General features: G+C 38.8%; 1 protein-coding gene across 6 annotated transcripts in view; it reads left to right on the top strand.

The window, feature by feature from the left end:
- Positions 1 to 15,607, top strand: part of mov10l1 (Mov10 like RNA helicase 1) — an 83,286-nt gene that overhangs the window by 19,182 nt on the left and 48,497 nt on the right. For 5 of the 6 annotated variants that reach the window (XM_062035888.1, XM_062035885.1, XM_062035884.1 and 2 more), the window contains exons 3-4: positions 572 to 759; positions 4,878 to 5,037. In XM_062035888.1, the coding sequence (XP_061891872.1) occupies positions 572 to 759; positions 4,878 to 5,037 (348 nt within the window). Of the gene's footprint in view, positions 1 to 571; positions 760 to 4,877; positions 5,038 to 14,122; positions 14,273 to 15,607 lie in introns of those variants that run through there. The other variant, XM_062035889.1, reaches the window with a different exon arrangement.

The following is a 15,607-nucleotide window of genomic DNA, read 5'->3' on the forward strand; positions in this document are numbered from 1 at the left end:
ACCCAACACCAAGAATAGACGTTTGAAAGGCAATTTAAAATAAATAAAGAATAGTGAACAACAGGCTGAATAAGTGTACGTTATATGACGCATAAATAACCAACTGAGAACGTGCCTGGTATGTTAACGTAACATATTATGGTAAGAGTCATTCAAATAACTAACATATAGAAAATGCTATACGTTTACCAAACAATCTGTCACTCCTAATCGCTAAATCCCATTAAATCTTATACGTCTAGTCTCTTACGTAAATGAGCTAAATGATATTAGTTGATATTTTACAGTAATGTGTTTAATAATTTCACACATATGTCGCTCCTGAGTATAAGTCGCACCCCCGGCCAAACTATGAAAAAAACTGTGACTTATAGTCTGAAAAATACGGTAGTTGTTTCCCCATATTTCTGCACGATAACTCAGATATGGTAACATTAGCGAGCAGTAGAGAATATGAAGTGATTTTTGGCCCAGGACGTATTTTGCTTTGTTCATTATTGAAATGTTTCTTGCCACCTTATGTTGTATATTTTGTATATGACATTTTTAATTCATTTTATTGGCCTTCCAGACTCTGAGAGCATTAGCCACGTTCACGATGGCGTGGTGACCGAGCTTGGCCTTGACCACGGCCTGATCGACGGTGCCATCTACTTCACGAGTGACATGGTGCTGGGTGGGGCTCCGCTCAAAGAAGGGGACGCGGTGACCTGCATAGCCGTGAAAGATGGCGCACAAGGAGGGTGGAAAGCCCGAAGGGTGAGCCCTACTGATGTCTATCTATGTATGTATATAGCGCCACTTTTTTATTAAAATATCCAGTACTGTGGGTTGAAGTTTCATTCGAACATTTATACAGTTTCAATATAATATATTCATCATTATTTCTTTTTATTCCTTTCATGAAAATGCATAAATACATGCCACGTACAGTTCACACTTTCATTTCTTTTTTTGTTGTTTCTTATATGATCAGAAAGAAGCAGATGGAAGAATAATATTGTTATATTTATCTGCCCCCTTTTTTAACACATTATTTTAGATGGCTTTGTCACTGTTCCCTCCACCAACACCCGGACTCCAACATACTTTTTAATATCCTTTTAAGCATTTTCACAATGACACGTCCAATCAAAATCAAAAATCAGTTTGATTTTGCCAGTTGTCTCTTTTTGTAAGTCTTTTTAAATTAAAAAATATTCTTGCAACTTTTTAAGCATGCTTTCACACCAGCAACAGACAAGCACATTTGTTTCAGATTTGTTCGCGCTCTTGGATGTTTAAAGTCATACTACGGCCTTCTGGGATTCTCATATTCAGACGTGAACACGAATAACTTTTGTAAGTCTTTCGAGAGAACTTTATTTCTAGCTTTGAACATCACTAATAGAGTATGCAATTCTACAATATCTTAGTTTTATAATCCTGACCTAATGAAGAGTGGATTTGTGTGGTCTCTATATCCTACTTTTCTGGAAAAGAAATAAAGGCATTATGTTACTGTTATATGTATTTCCTCATAGTTCTGCACAATAATTGAAATAAAGTAGAATAATTGAACAATATAACATTCTCATTGTATTATACGGGAAACTGTATTTAACCTTGTTCAAAATATATTGCACAACAACATACCCGGAAAGTAGTAGGAAGAAGTGAAGCTTATTTCATATACCCCTTTTAGGGCCCTAACACATATATTTACTTCTTCTTCCCAATTTGTAACACAATTTACGTCAAGGATTTCTAAATACAACAGTTCTGGTAATAAATTGTTAAGTCAGTTATGATTTACTTAATGAGATGTCTTATTTTCAATGGGTTTAATACATTTGTCACAATTGTTCTTCCTGGTACTTTGTTAACACTTGTAGTTTGAATAGCCTCTTAAACTGAATATTAATTAGTACATTGACTTCTTTGCTTAAACCATTCCATAATGTAATTCCTCATAATAATATGAACCTTGTTGGAGGTACCGAACCCCACCAGTTTCATATGCCTTCTTTAGTGAAAAATAAAATATGCCTTCTTTAGTGAAGAATAAAATGATATATATATATTTTTTCAAATTAAAGACAGAGTTAGTAGTTTTTTTTACTGGTGCACAAAATGAACCGTGCATGAACATCACCTGTTCAAAGAACAAAACCAAAACAGTGCAAGAACTCACAACAAATTACACACCTGCAAATCAGATGGAAAATTAGAGGGAACATTGTTTGGGGGTATCCATAATATGCCGATAGGGAGAAGTTTTTATTTACACGATGAGTTGGGTGCGTCTTGACCTCTGCGGCGGAGGTTCCGCCAAACCCCTGAGGCCGACCCACCGAACCCCTAGGGTTCGATCGAACCCAGGTTAAGAACCACTGGTTTATAGTGTTTTGTACGTGTATGAGTATTTTTATTTTATGATTATATTTCGTCTCTTTCATTGACAATAATTTTTGTACATTCTTGGCTTGGATATCAGTTTATCATTTGCTTTGAGCATCATTTTAGCTGTTTCCAAATGCACCAAATCATTGAATTTCAATATGTTTGATTTAATAAATAAAATGTTTGTATGTTCTCTATACCCAACATTTTGTATTATTCTAACTAACCTTTTTTGTAACACAGTTAGAGAGTGAAGTGTACTTTTGTATAGGGCTGGGCGATATGGCCTTTTATTAATATCTCAATATTTTTGGGCCATGTCACGATACACATTGCGATATTTTGCCTAAGCCTTGAATGAACACTTGATGCATATATTCACACCAGTATGATGTTTCTATGTGTCTACATTAAAACATTCTTGTTCATACTGCATTAATATATGCTCATTTTAAACTTTCATGCAGAGAGGGAAATCACAACTAAGTCAATTTAGCAAAACTGTATTTATTAAACAGTTATTAAGCAGTGGCACAAACATTTGTCATTTCCAAAACAGAAAGTGCACGATTGTCAGAGACATTTTAAAACAAGCTATTAGTGAACTTTTGTGCATGATGTCACTAAGATGACATATCAAAACAACACTAAATTAAAGTGCACTTTTTGTACAGAACGCCACTACAATAGTTTAAAACAAATAAAGTGCACTTTTGTGCATGATTTCAAAAACTGTCAAATAAAAATGAGCTGCATAATAGGAAATCAAATAGTGTATGTCCTTCGTTCTGTGGTAGGTTCCTGCGGACGTTATCTCTTTCTGTTGTTGATTTTTTTTTCACATGGTGTTGATTTGGAAATTGTTGCTTCGGCATTTTGTGGGTGTGGCACCGAACGGAGATGTTGACATGCAGTTTCAAGCACTCTTCATTCTCTAGCGGGTGACTTTTCAAATGATGCTACAAATTAGCAGTGCTGCTACTTTTTGTAGCAACGCTTTTGCCGCAAAATTGTTCAACATATTCCTGCTTGAAGCCAAACCACCGCCAGACGATGGACCCCGTGCTGTTTTTCTTGGGAATTAATTCTTCCTCCATTTGTTACCAGATTCGCACCTTCTCTCTCGTATTACCACTCGCAACGCACCGTTAGCACCACAGCTAATGTTACCCATGTAGCTACCTCTCTGCTCAGGGAGGGCGTGTGACATTGCACGCGTGACGTATGTAAGAAGGTGCGCTTGTTTTAAGTCTCTGTGAGAAAGAGAGACAAGAAAGAGTGGGAAACGCATGCAGTGTAATGCCCGCAGCTAAAAGCAACTGTGAGAACGTATACTCGAATATCACGATATAGTCATTTTGTATATCGCACAGAGACAAACCCGCGATATATCGATATATCGCCCAGCCCTCTATTGTAGTTATTTCTCCATATTTCTACTCCATAACTTCTGGTAACAAGAGTGAGCAATAAAGAATACTAAGTGATTTTTGGTCTAGAAAATAGTTTTGCTTTATTTATAGAAATATTTACTCCCACCTTATGTTGTATATTTTTTATATGAGATTTCCAGCTCATTTGATCTATTATTACTCGCAAAAATTTGATTTCTTTCACCCTTTCTATATTTACTTTGTCTATTTGTATTTGTGTTTGACTTTCTCTTCTACTGTTACCGAATAGCATTATTTTAGTTTTACTGAGTTTAGTTTTACTTAGTCTGTTTTTGTCAAACCTTCTCTTTAATGTGTTAATTTCTTCAGTTTTTTGTATTAGCTTCTGTTTGTTCTCTCCGGAACAAAACGCAGTCGTGTAAACATTGAACAATTTTGGTCCGAGTATCGATCGCTGGGATAAGCCGCAAGATATTTTTAGCACTGGTGACATATTTTCACCTATCCTCACGTATTGCTTCCTGTTGGTTAAGTAGCTCCATGCAGTTGAACACCGATCCTCAGATCCCATACCGTTCTAATTTGTTGATTAAGATATTATGATTAATTGTGCCAACGCTTTGGTACTGTATATTGCACAGTAGTACAAGTGACACCTTTGTAATGAAATTATGTGGGTTTTACTCCCTCTGATTCATTGTAATGTAATGTTAAAAATGGCTGCAATTTAACCCCTTCATCCTGCTTTTCTGCAACAAATAGAAAATCAATCTGTTTATTTAAATAGCCCTTAATCACAAATGCCCCAAAAGGCTGCAAATATATAACATAAGCATTTATATTTAGCTTTTGTGATACACAAAAAAAAATTATTTTATTTTGCAATTGTGCAAAGCAGTTTGCAAGAAAATATGTTGTCCGTGTCCTCTGTTATGATTCCCGGAGACGGCCACCGGTGCAGCCCACTGCTCCCCTCACCTCCCAGGGGGTGAACAAGGGGATGGGTCAAATGCTGAGGACAAATTTCACCACACCTAGTGTGTGTGACAATCATTGGTACTTTAACTTTAACTAAAGTGTTTTAATCCTTTTTATTTTAAGGTGTCAAAGAGTTTCGACGCTTGGGAGACCAGAGATGGGACGTCCTTGGAGGACGATTGCGCTCGGCTGCGTCCTCTTATCGGCAGCATCACGTCATTGAACAGAGAGGGTGGCTACATCAACCAGAACACTTACTTCCCACGCTCTAGTTTGTGCGAAGGTACGAGAGATTCATAAATATACAGAATAAAATGCTGGCATGTGAAATTTCCACGAAAACGCAATACTCTGTGTTTTTAAACAATACTTTTCGCGTCAAAATATCACTTCCATTTTTTTAATGAAATATCAAAAATACGATCTAAACACGATTTTTTGAAAACTCTCGTCAGCCGCAGGTACTCGCTGTTCCTCTTGCCTCAACGCCGCACTGAATAGCAGGACAAGGAGACGATAAGGAGTACCGAAACAAGATCGCTAGTTAGCTAACCATCTCGCTAGCTTACCTGTTGTCTCTATTTGCTCTCCGAGCCACAACGTTGACGGTTGTCTACTTTGTTGCTAATCATATTTGGATGACCACAATCCCAACACTGTTAGTTCCGAACCAGTTATAGTTCTAGAGCAAGGGTCCGGGCCGGACACGGCGTGCCAGCGTCCAAAATCTAGCCCGCGGGAAGTCCCAAGTAAAAAAAAAAAGTTTTTAATTACCGTATTTTTCGGACTATAAGTCAGTTTTTTTCATAGTTTGGCCGGGGGTGCGACTTATACTCAGGAGCGACTTATGTGTGGAATTATTAACACATTACTGTAAAATATCAAATAATATTATTTAGCTCATTCGCTTAAGAGACTAGACGTATAAGATTTCATCGGATTTAGCGATTAGGAGTGACAGATTGTTTGTTTGGTAAACGTATAGCATGTTCTATATGTTATAGTTATTTGAATGACTCTTACCATAATATGTTACATTAACATACCAGGCACGTTCTCAGTTGGTTATTTATGCGTCATATAACGTCATACTTGCCAACCCTCCCGTTTTTAGCGGGAGAATCCCGGTATTCAGCGCCTCTCCCGACAACCTCCCGGCAGAGATTTTCTCCCGACAAACTCCCGGTATTCAGCCGGAGCTGGAGGCCACGCCCCCTCCAGCTCAATGCGGGCTTGAGACTGAGTGGGGACAGCCTGTTCTCACGTCCGCTTTCCCACAATTGCCTGTAAATATGTAGAACAGACTTTTCCATTGAACACGGTGGCCGAAATAATATACTCATCATGAACGGAGAAGTTAAACAGGACAATACTGCCATCTAATGGATAGCCACCGGAACACTGAAATTCAAGTATTTCTTTTATGTAAATAAAATATATATATATATATATATATATATATATATATATATTTATACATACATATATATATTTATATTTATATATACATATATATACCGTAATTTCCGGACTATAAGCCGCTACTTTTTCCCCTCGTTCTGGTCCCTGCGGCTTATACAACGGTGCGGCTTATTTACGGCCTGTTCTTCTCCGACACCGACGAAGAGGATTTCGGTGGTTTTAGTACGCAGGAGGAAGACGATGACACAATGATTAAAGACTGACTTTTCATATACCGGTAGGCTGGTTATTTTGATAACGTACAGGCGAGCACTTTGTATTACTTTGCACCGTTGTATTATTTGTCCTCTGCACGAATGCTGTTCGCAATGTCAAAGATGGGAAAGTTTGATTGAATGATTGAAAGATTTATTGTTAATAAATGGGACGCTTTGCGTTCTCAAACAGTCATCTCTGTCCCGACAATCCCCTCCGTGGTAGCAGGAACCCCTAAATACTACGGTAATTACACATCAAAACCCTGCGGCTTATAGTCGGGTGCGGCTTATATATGGAGCAATCTGTATTTTCCCCTAAATTTAGCTGGTGCGGCTTATAGTCAGGTGCGGCTTATAGTCCGGAAATTACGGTGTGTGTGTATATATATATAGCTAGAATTCACTGAAAGTCAAGTATTTCATATATATATATATATATATATATATATATATATATATATATATATATATATATATATATATATGAAATACTCGAGTTGGTGAATTCTAGCTGTAAATAACCACACCCCCACCCCCGACCAAGCCCCTACCCCCCACCTCCCGATATTGGAGGTCTCAAGGTTGGCAAGTATGTATAACGTACACTTATTCAGCCTGTTGTTCACTATTCTTTATTTATTTTAAATTGCCTTTCAAATGTCTATTCTTGGTGTTGGGTTTTATCAAATAAATTTCCCAAAAAAATGCGACTTATACTCCGTGCGACTTATGGGGAGTTTGTAAAGAAGTGTTTGAACGCTGTTGCGGAGGAGGTGTGTCCGGACAAAAAAGATGCTCTGTACGCCGTTAGTCTGTCCGCATCTACTATTACAATTACCATATACCGTATTTTCCGGACCACAGGGCGCAGTGCCCATGAATGGTCTATTTTTGATCTTTTTCCATATATTAGGCGCACCGGATTATAGGGCGCATTAAAGGAGTCTTTTTTTTTTCTTTTTCTAAATGTAAAACACTTCCTTGTGGTCTACATAAAATGTAATGGTGGTTCTTTGGTCAAAATGTTGCATAGAATATGTTTTACAGATCATCTTCAAGCCGCTTTCTGACAGTCGCTTTAGGATGCGCCGTTTTGTGGGTGGTCTTATTTACGTGGCTCACCTTCAGCAGCGTCTTCTCCCCGTCATCTTTGTTGAAGCGATGTAGCGTGCAGGGACGGGAGTGGAAGAACTATGAAAAGATGGAGCTAACTGTTTTAATGACATACAGACTTTACCTAAATCAATAACGGAGCAGCATCTCCTCATCCGGAAACAACACCGGAAATATGTCCCGTGAAAAACCGTCCGACCGGAACTCTAATAACTAAAGTTCCTTGGGTGAATAATGTGAACTCACTACACTGTTAAGTTTTACTATTTTCATGGCAAATTTACTGACAGATATAAGTAAGAACTTTACACTACTTTATATTAGAAATGGCAACAGTAGAGGATGAATGTCCCATAACAAGAATATAGGCCATTTTCTGGCCACACTTAACATTACACCATGTACCAAATAAAATAGCTTCGAGGTGGGCAAGCTCAACCAAACGTATTCCTTACATTAGGCGCACCGGGTTATAAGGCGCACTGTCGAGTTTGGGGGAAAAAAAGTATTTTAAGTGCACCTTATAGTCCGGAAAATATGGTACACGTGTGTGTGTGTGTGTGTGTGTGTGTGTGTGTGTGTGTGTGTGTGTGTGTGTGTGTGTGTGTGTGTGTGTGTGTGTGTGTGTGTGTGTGTGTGTGTGTGTGTGTGTGTGTGTGTGTGTGTGTGTGTGTGTGTGTGTGTGTGTGTGTATATGTATATATATATGTATGTATATATATATATATATATATATATATATATATATATATTAGAGATGCGCGGTTTGCGGACACAACCGCGGATAATCCGCGGGTCGGGCGGATGCATGACGAAAAAAATAGATTTTAAATAGATTCGGGCGGGTGGCGGTTGATCCAATTCTAATTCTCTCGAATGTCTGCTGATTTTCACCCAATCAACAATAATAAGTGCGTGCCGTGTTGATACTGCCTTTATCACCCTCTACAACATGTACAGCCAGCGTGATAGCCCAGCCGCATGTTGAAGGCGGCATCTGCTTGCACACGTAAGTGACAGCAAGGCATACTTGCTCCACAGCCATACAGGTTACACTGACGGTGGCCGTATAAAACAACTTTAACACTCTTAATATGTGCCACACTGTGAACCCACACCAAACAAGAATGACAAACACATTTTGGGAGAACATCCGCACTGTGAGACAACATAAACACAACAGAAGAAATACCCAGAACACCTTGCAGTCCTAACTCTTCCTGGCTGAAATATACACCCCCGCTACCACCAAACCCCGCCCACCCCAACCGACGCACGGAGGGGGGGGGTTGATGCGTGGGGGCGCAGTGTAGGGGGGGCGGGGTTTGGTGGTAGCGGGGGGGGGTATATTTCAGCCAGGAATAGTTAGGACTGCAAGGTGTTCTGGGTATTTGTTCTGTTGTGTTTGTTGTCTCACGGTGCGGATGTTCTCCCGAAATGTGTTTGTCATTCTTGTTTGGTGTGGGTTCACAGTGTGGCACAAATTAAGAGTGTTAAAGTTGTTTTATACGGCTACCGTCAGTATAACCTGTATGGCTGTGGACCAGGTATGCCTTGCTGTCACTTTCATGTGCAAGCAGAAGCCGCACACATGTGACTGGGCTGTCACGCTGGCTGTACATGTTGTAGAGGGTTAGAAAGACAGTACCATTACAGCACGCCCTAATTATTACTGTTAGGTTGCGACCCCTGGTCTATATTATATATATAACAACGGGCGGGTGGCGGGCGGTTGTGATCTTGATAAAATCTTAGTTCGGTTGGATGGCGGGTGGATGACGACTTTTGTGATGCGGATGAAATAATTGCCTATCCGCGCATCTCTAATAGATATATAGATAGAGCCTGGCCCCCGGCCACATTTTTTTAACCCAATGCGGCCCCCGGGTCAAAAAGTTTGGGGACCCCTGTTCTAGAGTATTTCTTAGTAGCCAGCGATGTAACGGATTGTGAACAGAAGTCACAACACTGCAAGTGTATTACCCCAGGGGGCGTGGCTAAAGGATAGATTTGCCAAACTGGAAACGTTGTGAGTTCTTTGCGTACAAGTAATAGAATTTCACATTACATTTTCAATGATAATAATGTTAGTAAATTATCTACTAAAAAACAAAAACATTTGGTTTATTACAAAATCCAAAACTAGTGAAGTTGGCATGTTGTGTAAATGGTTAATAAAAACAGAATGCATCCATCCATTTTCTACCGCTTGTCCCTTTCGGGGTCGTGGGGGGTGCTGGAGCCTATCTCAGCTGCATTCGGGCGGAAGGTGGGGTAGAGTGGCTGTGCCAGCAATCGGAGTGTTGCTGGTTACTGGGGTTCAATTCCCACCTTCTACCTTCCTAGTCACATCCGTTGTGTCCTTGGGCAAGACACTTCACCCTTTGCCTCTGATGGCTGCTGGTTAGCGCCTTGCATGGCAGCTCCCGCCATCAGTGTGTGAATGTGTGTGTGAATGGGTAAAATGTGGAAATACTGTCAAAGCGCTTTGAGTACCTTGAAGGTAGAAAAGCGCTATACAAGTATAACCCATTTATTTATTTATTTACACCCTGGACAAGTCGCCACCTCATCGCAGGGCCAACACAGATAGACAGACAACATTCACGCTCACATTCACACACTAGGGCCAATTTAGTGTTGCCAATCAACCTATCCCCAGGTGCATGTTTTTGGAGGTGGGAGGAAGCCGGAGTACATCCATCCATCCATCCATTTTACTACCGCTTGTCCCTGTCGGGGTTACGGGGGGTACTGGAGCATGATTTTTAAATCATTTCAACCTATATTTAATTGAATACACTGCAAAGACAAGATACTTTACGTTCGAACTGGTAAACTTTGTATTGGCACATGTAAGTGTAAAAAAAGACAGCGAAAATAGGTTGGCAGATGAGAATAAATCTGAAGGTAAAATATAGTGCAATAATGCACCCAATTCAATTAAATGTAGTACAGTGTTCCCTCACTACAACACGGTTCATTTGATGTGGCCTCGCTGTTACACAGATTTTTTTTCCCTGTGTAATTTTTTACAGTGTCGCATGCTCTTTTTTTTTTTTTACAGCTTATGAATGCACATTGTGTTCTGTGTCCTGATTCACTTAGGAACTGTAGACCATTGTCAATTAATCTTCTTCATGCCATGTGTTCTGTAAAGTACAGAATGCGTTCAGCTTGCCTAATTTACAAAATTGTTTGGTGCGAACATACATATACTGTACAGTAGAGTAAACGAAAAAAACATAATAAATAAAAAAAACAACAACCTGTAAACGAAAAAACATGCACAGTAAATGAGGAAAAAAGCCATCATGTAAATGAAAAAACATAGTGTAAACGAAAAAAATATAATATACGAAAATGCATGTAAAAAACAAAGAAAAAAACTCAACTTCTAACTACACGGATTTCAGTTAAAGTGGGTATTTTTGGGAACGTAACCCCAGCGTTAAAGGATTGATTTTCAAAATTGTCTTTCTGATTTTTTGCGTGGCAGCTCTTCATGCTGATAAAAAGTTTCCTCTTTTTTTCCCCCCCTCAATTTCTCTCCTTTTTTCCTCAAAGGGTGCTCACATCCCTGTAAGTGATTAATTTGATTTAAAAAAGCTTTGATCTATGTTAAGATGCTTGGATTAATCGTTTGAGTGCAACTACCGGTAATAAGAATTGATCAAACCGGGACCGCGTGGATTGCCTGGAACTTTAAATACACGGGCATAGTTTTTTTCACGGCCACTGCAATGGAACGCATATGAAAGTGGTGGTTGTGAGCTGTGTGGCATTAAACAGGATATTTTTTTAAATTTTATTTTAATTTTATTTTTATCAATGCACCTGGTGTTAAAAGTGCAATTTCATTGTTGATAATGAGCATTTACTAAAAAAAAGAATGAAGGTTATGGCATGTAGGAAAATTGTTTATATCAAACTATTTTTACTAAAATACACATTGGGGTTATTAAGTGTTTAATCTGATAACGCCATTAGTTAAACAAACTTTACCCGATTACTTAAATAATCGATAGCTGCAGCCCTAATACAGAATGGGATATACAGTCATCCGTGGCCACATCGCTCTTCAAATATTGCAGCTTCACCACATCGTAGATTTAAAAAACATTTTTCAAAGCATATTCTACAACATGTTTGCCCTAAATTAAACCCTTTCAATCATAAAAATAGTGAAAAAATCTGCAGTAGTTTGGTCTAATTTTGGACAGTTTAAATATCGCCATGGTTCTCAAAGTTAAAGGGGAACTGCACTTTTTTGGGAAGTTTGCCTATCGTTCACAATCTTTATGAGGGACAAAAGATAACACTTTTTTTTTTTTTTTGCTTTCTAACTTATAAAAACGGCTCGTTTTTGGTGGCTAGCAATGAAGTAATGGAAGCAATCAATTCTACCTCTAAATCACTTTAAAATACATTCAAAAACCGTCAACAATACTTAATTTACCTTCCGTAACCTGTATAATAACCAAACTGTAGCGACTTTATTGGAAGAGCGAACACTGAGGAACTCTTTTCTGGCCTAGTAACACATGGGCGTGCTACGGTATTAGCCGTAAAAGCTAACTATGGAAAGAGACAAGCTAGTTTCTACGTCAACACGAAACACGTTTGAGTTTGTAATGCACAACACTGTGATATGACACGACACCAATCTGTACTGACTGAGTTGAGTATGAGTTTATTTGAAAAACTGAAAAACATGAAAAATCATATTACAGTATCTGTAAAGTATTAGCCCACATTTTATGTTTTGTTTGTACACAGCTAGCTAGACAGTGTATGTACTGTAGTGTACGGTGATGTGGTGCATGAATCGGAAATAAGTGCGCCAAAGAATTAGTCCCTGCTGTGCATAAAATGACCAAAATACGGTAAATATTGTACATACCGTATTTTCCGCACCATAAGGCGCCCCGTGTTGTAAGCCGCACCTTCAATGAATGGCATATTTCAAAACTTTGTTCACCTATTAGCCGCCCCGTGTTATTAGCCGCACCTACGCTACGCTAAAGGGAATGTCAAAAAAACAGTCAGATAGGTCAGTCAAACTTTAATAATATATTACAAACCAGCGTTCTAACAACTCTGTTCACTCCCAAAATGTAATGTGCAAATGTGCAATCACAAAAATAGTAACACTCAAAATAGTGCAGAGCAATAGCAACATCAATAACTCAACGTTGCTAACACGTTAGTGTCACACAACACACAAAATAAACATTTAAAGCTCACTTTCTGAAGTTATTACTCATCCACAAATCCCTCAAATTATTCTTCTTCGGTGTGCTTCACTTGTTTTTTGACACCATCTGTGAAGTGGACGCGCATGCAGTCGTAGATCAACAGGGACGGAGCTGCGTGAAAAAAGTCACCCGGTCTCTCCGCTCATCTTTTCTTCATCCATCCATCCCTTCGAGTTAGCTTTTATGAGGACGCCGGCTGGAAAGTTCTCTTTTGGCAAGGTCTTCCTTTTGAATATCCCCGTGGGTGGAAGTTTCTGGCCGTTAGCATGGCAAGCTAGAACCACGGTGAAAGACGACTTCTCATTCCCTGTGGTGCGAATATTCACCGTACGTGTTCCCGTTGTATCCACAGTGCGGTTCACATGAATATCAAAAGTCAGTGGAACCTTGTACGCGTGTCTCTTAGTAGGAGACATTTTGTGGTCTTTACAGAAACACACAAATGAAATGAAACGTAATATCCGCGCGCTTCTTCTTCTACGGGGGCGGGTGCTCACCTTAGCGGTTGCTTACAGTAGAAGAAGAAGCGCTTCCTCTTCTATGGGGGCGGTTGCTTACCGTAGAAGAAGAAGCGCTTCCTCTTCTACGGGGCAAAAAGATGGCAGCTGTTTACCGTAGTTGCGAGACCTAATCTTTATGAAAATAAATATTAATATTAATCCATATATAAGGTGCACCGGGTTATTAGCCGCGCTGTCAGCTTTTGAGAAAAATTGTGGTTTTTAGGTGCAGCTTATGGTGCGGAAAATACAGTACTACATATTGTTATGAAGGTGTCTGTTACTACATTATATATATATACTTGCAGTGTGTATATTGTACATATTACATATTGTTATGAAGGTGTATGTTACTACATTATATATATACTTGCAGTGTGTATATAAAACGTTGATGGAGGGTTTTGAAGGCTACTCCCATCAGTCTTGACTCCGATCTTGCAAGCGTTTTTTATCTTTAAAATTCTAAATGAATAAAAAATACGTGTGTTCTTGTCTTTTATATTGATTGTGAACGATAGGCAAAAAAAAAAAAAAGGCAGTTCCCCTTTAAAGATACCACTGATACATCTTTTAAGACTACGATACCAATATTCAGGGTGTCCCCAAAAAATTTACATATTTTATTGTGTAGTATGAGTACATCTTTTCAAAACTCTGATACCAATTGAGTACATCTTTCAAAACTCTGATACCAATGGTGATGATGTTTTTTTCTCTATGATGCCAAATATGAATGTTTGATGTGTTTGATTCGTGATACCACATGGCATGCTTAAGATATAAAGGAGGGATTTGTCATTGGTGGTTATGCACCTTTAACGTTGAGTGCCCCCGCCAAGATATGAACCATTTGGATAATTTCAGAACAAGCGTCTTTTCGTGTCGTCCTCGCCAGTTTCGTGTCTTAAATGGCTGTCAAACTGCACCAACTTGTTGAAATACCTACTCACACTTTTTCTGTGCAGGTGAGAGGCATGATTTGTCATCTAGAATAAACTTACAGGGTTAAGTAAAGAAGAGTGAAAGCAGTAGACTACTCAATGATGTAATCCTAGGGACACACAAGAAGTGATCACGGCGCCGTTATAGTGTGTCTGTGTTGGCGCTTATACTAATAATAATATCACTCATACTTGGTTGATATTCAAATCACAAAATGTAAATGGAGTATTGTTGGCCATTTTTGAATGGTTATTTATTGGATTTTATGAGCGAAAGAGAGGAGCTCCCTTTGGCTGCGCTGTAAGCGGACTAATATTCACAAGTTACAATGCATTAAAAAAAATCCATCCGTCATGTCTTTCATAATGATTGTGAACGATAGGCAAAATTTAAAAAAAATTAAGTGCAGTTCCCTATTAATAAACTCCTTTCGGTTTTGCTCACATGTGCTTTCTTTTATTTAGACTCAGCGAGTTGGTGGTTTGCAAAACACTCATAGCAAAAATGCGTTTTAAGAACTCCGAAACAAGATAAAGTACAAATATCAAAATAATACTTAAATGGGGAATGCTTAATAACATTAAAAGTAGGGCTGCAACTAAAGATTATTTTGATAGTAGTTTAGTCAACGATTATCTTAACGATTAGTCAACTAATCAGATAAGAAAGCGTAAACATATTTAATGGCTTTAATTTTCCATCGACTTCTAAATGCAGCTTAAGTTATTTTAGGCATGTTCTTATGAACAACAAAGATGACTAATTCATTCATAAATATTTATTTATATATCGGCCGATAAATGCTTTAAAATGTAATATCGGAAATTATCTGTGTCGGTTTCAAAATTATCTGTATCGGTTTCAAAAAGTAAAATTAATGACTTTTTAAAACGCTGCTGTGTACACGGACGTAGGGAGAAGTACAGAGCGCTAATAAACCTTAAAGGTACTGCCTTTGAGTGCCGGCCCAATCACATATCTACGGCTTTTCACACGCACACATACTTGATCAACAGCCATACAGGTCACACTGAGGGTGACCGTATAAACAACTTTAACACTGTTACAAATATGTGCCACACTGTGAACCCACACCAAACAAGAATGACAAACACATTTCGGGAGAACATCCGCACCGTAACACAACATAAACACAACAGAACAAATACCCAGAAGCCCTTGCAGCACCAACTCTTCCGGGACGCTACAATATACACCCCCCGCTACCCCATACCCCCCCACCTCAACCTCCTCATGCTCTCTCAGGGAGCATGTCCCAAATTCCAAGCTGCTGTTTTGAGGCATGTTAAAAAAAATAATGCACTTTGTGACTTCAATAATAAATATGGCAGTGCCAT

This window comes from Entelurus aequoreus, linkage group LG24, assembly GCF_033978785.1.
Source record: "Entelurus aequoreus isolate RoL-2023_Sb linkage group LG24, RoL_Eaeq_v1.1, whole genome shotgun sequence".
NCBI classification, from domain to species: domain Eukaryota; kingdom Metazoa; phylum Chordata; class Actinopteri; order Syngnathiformes; family Syngnathidae; genus Entelurus; species Entelurus aequoreus.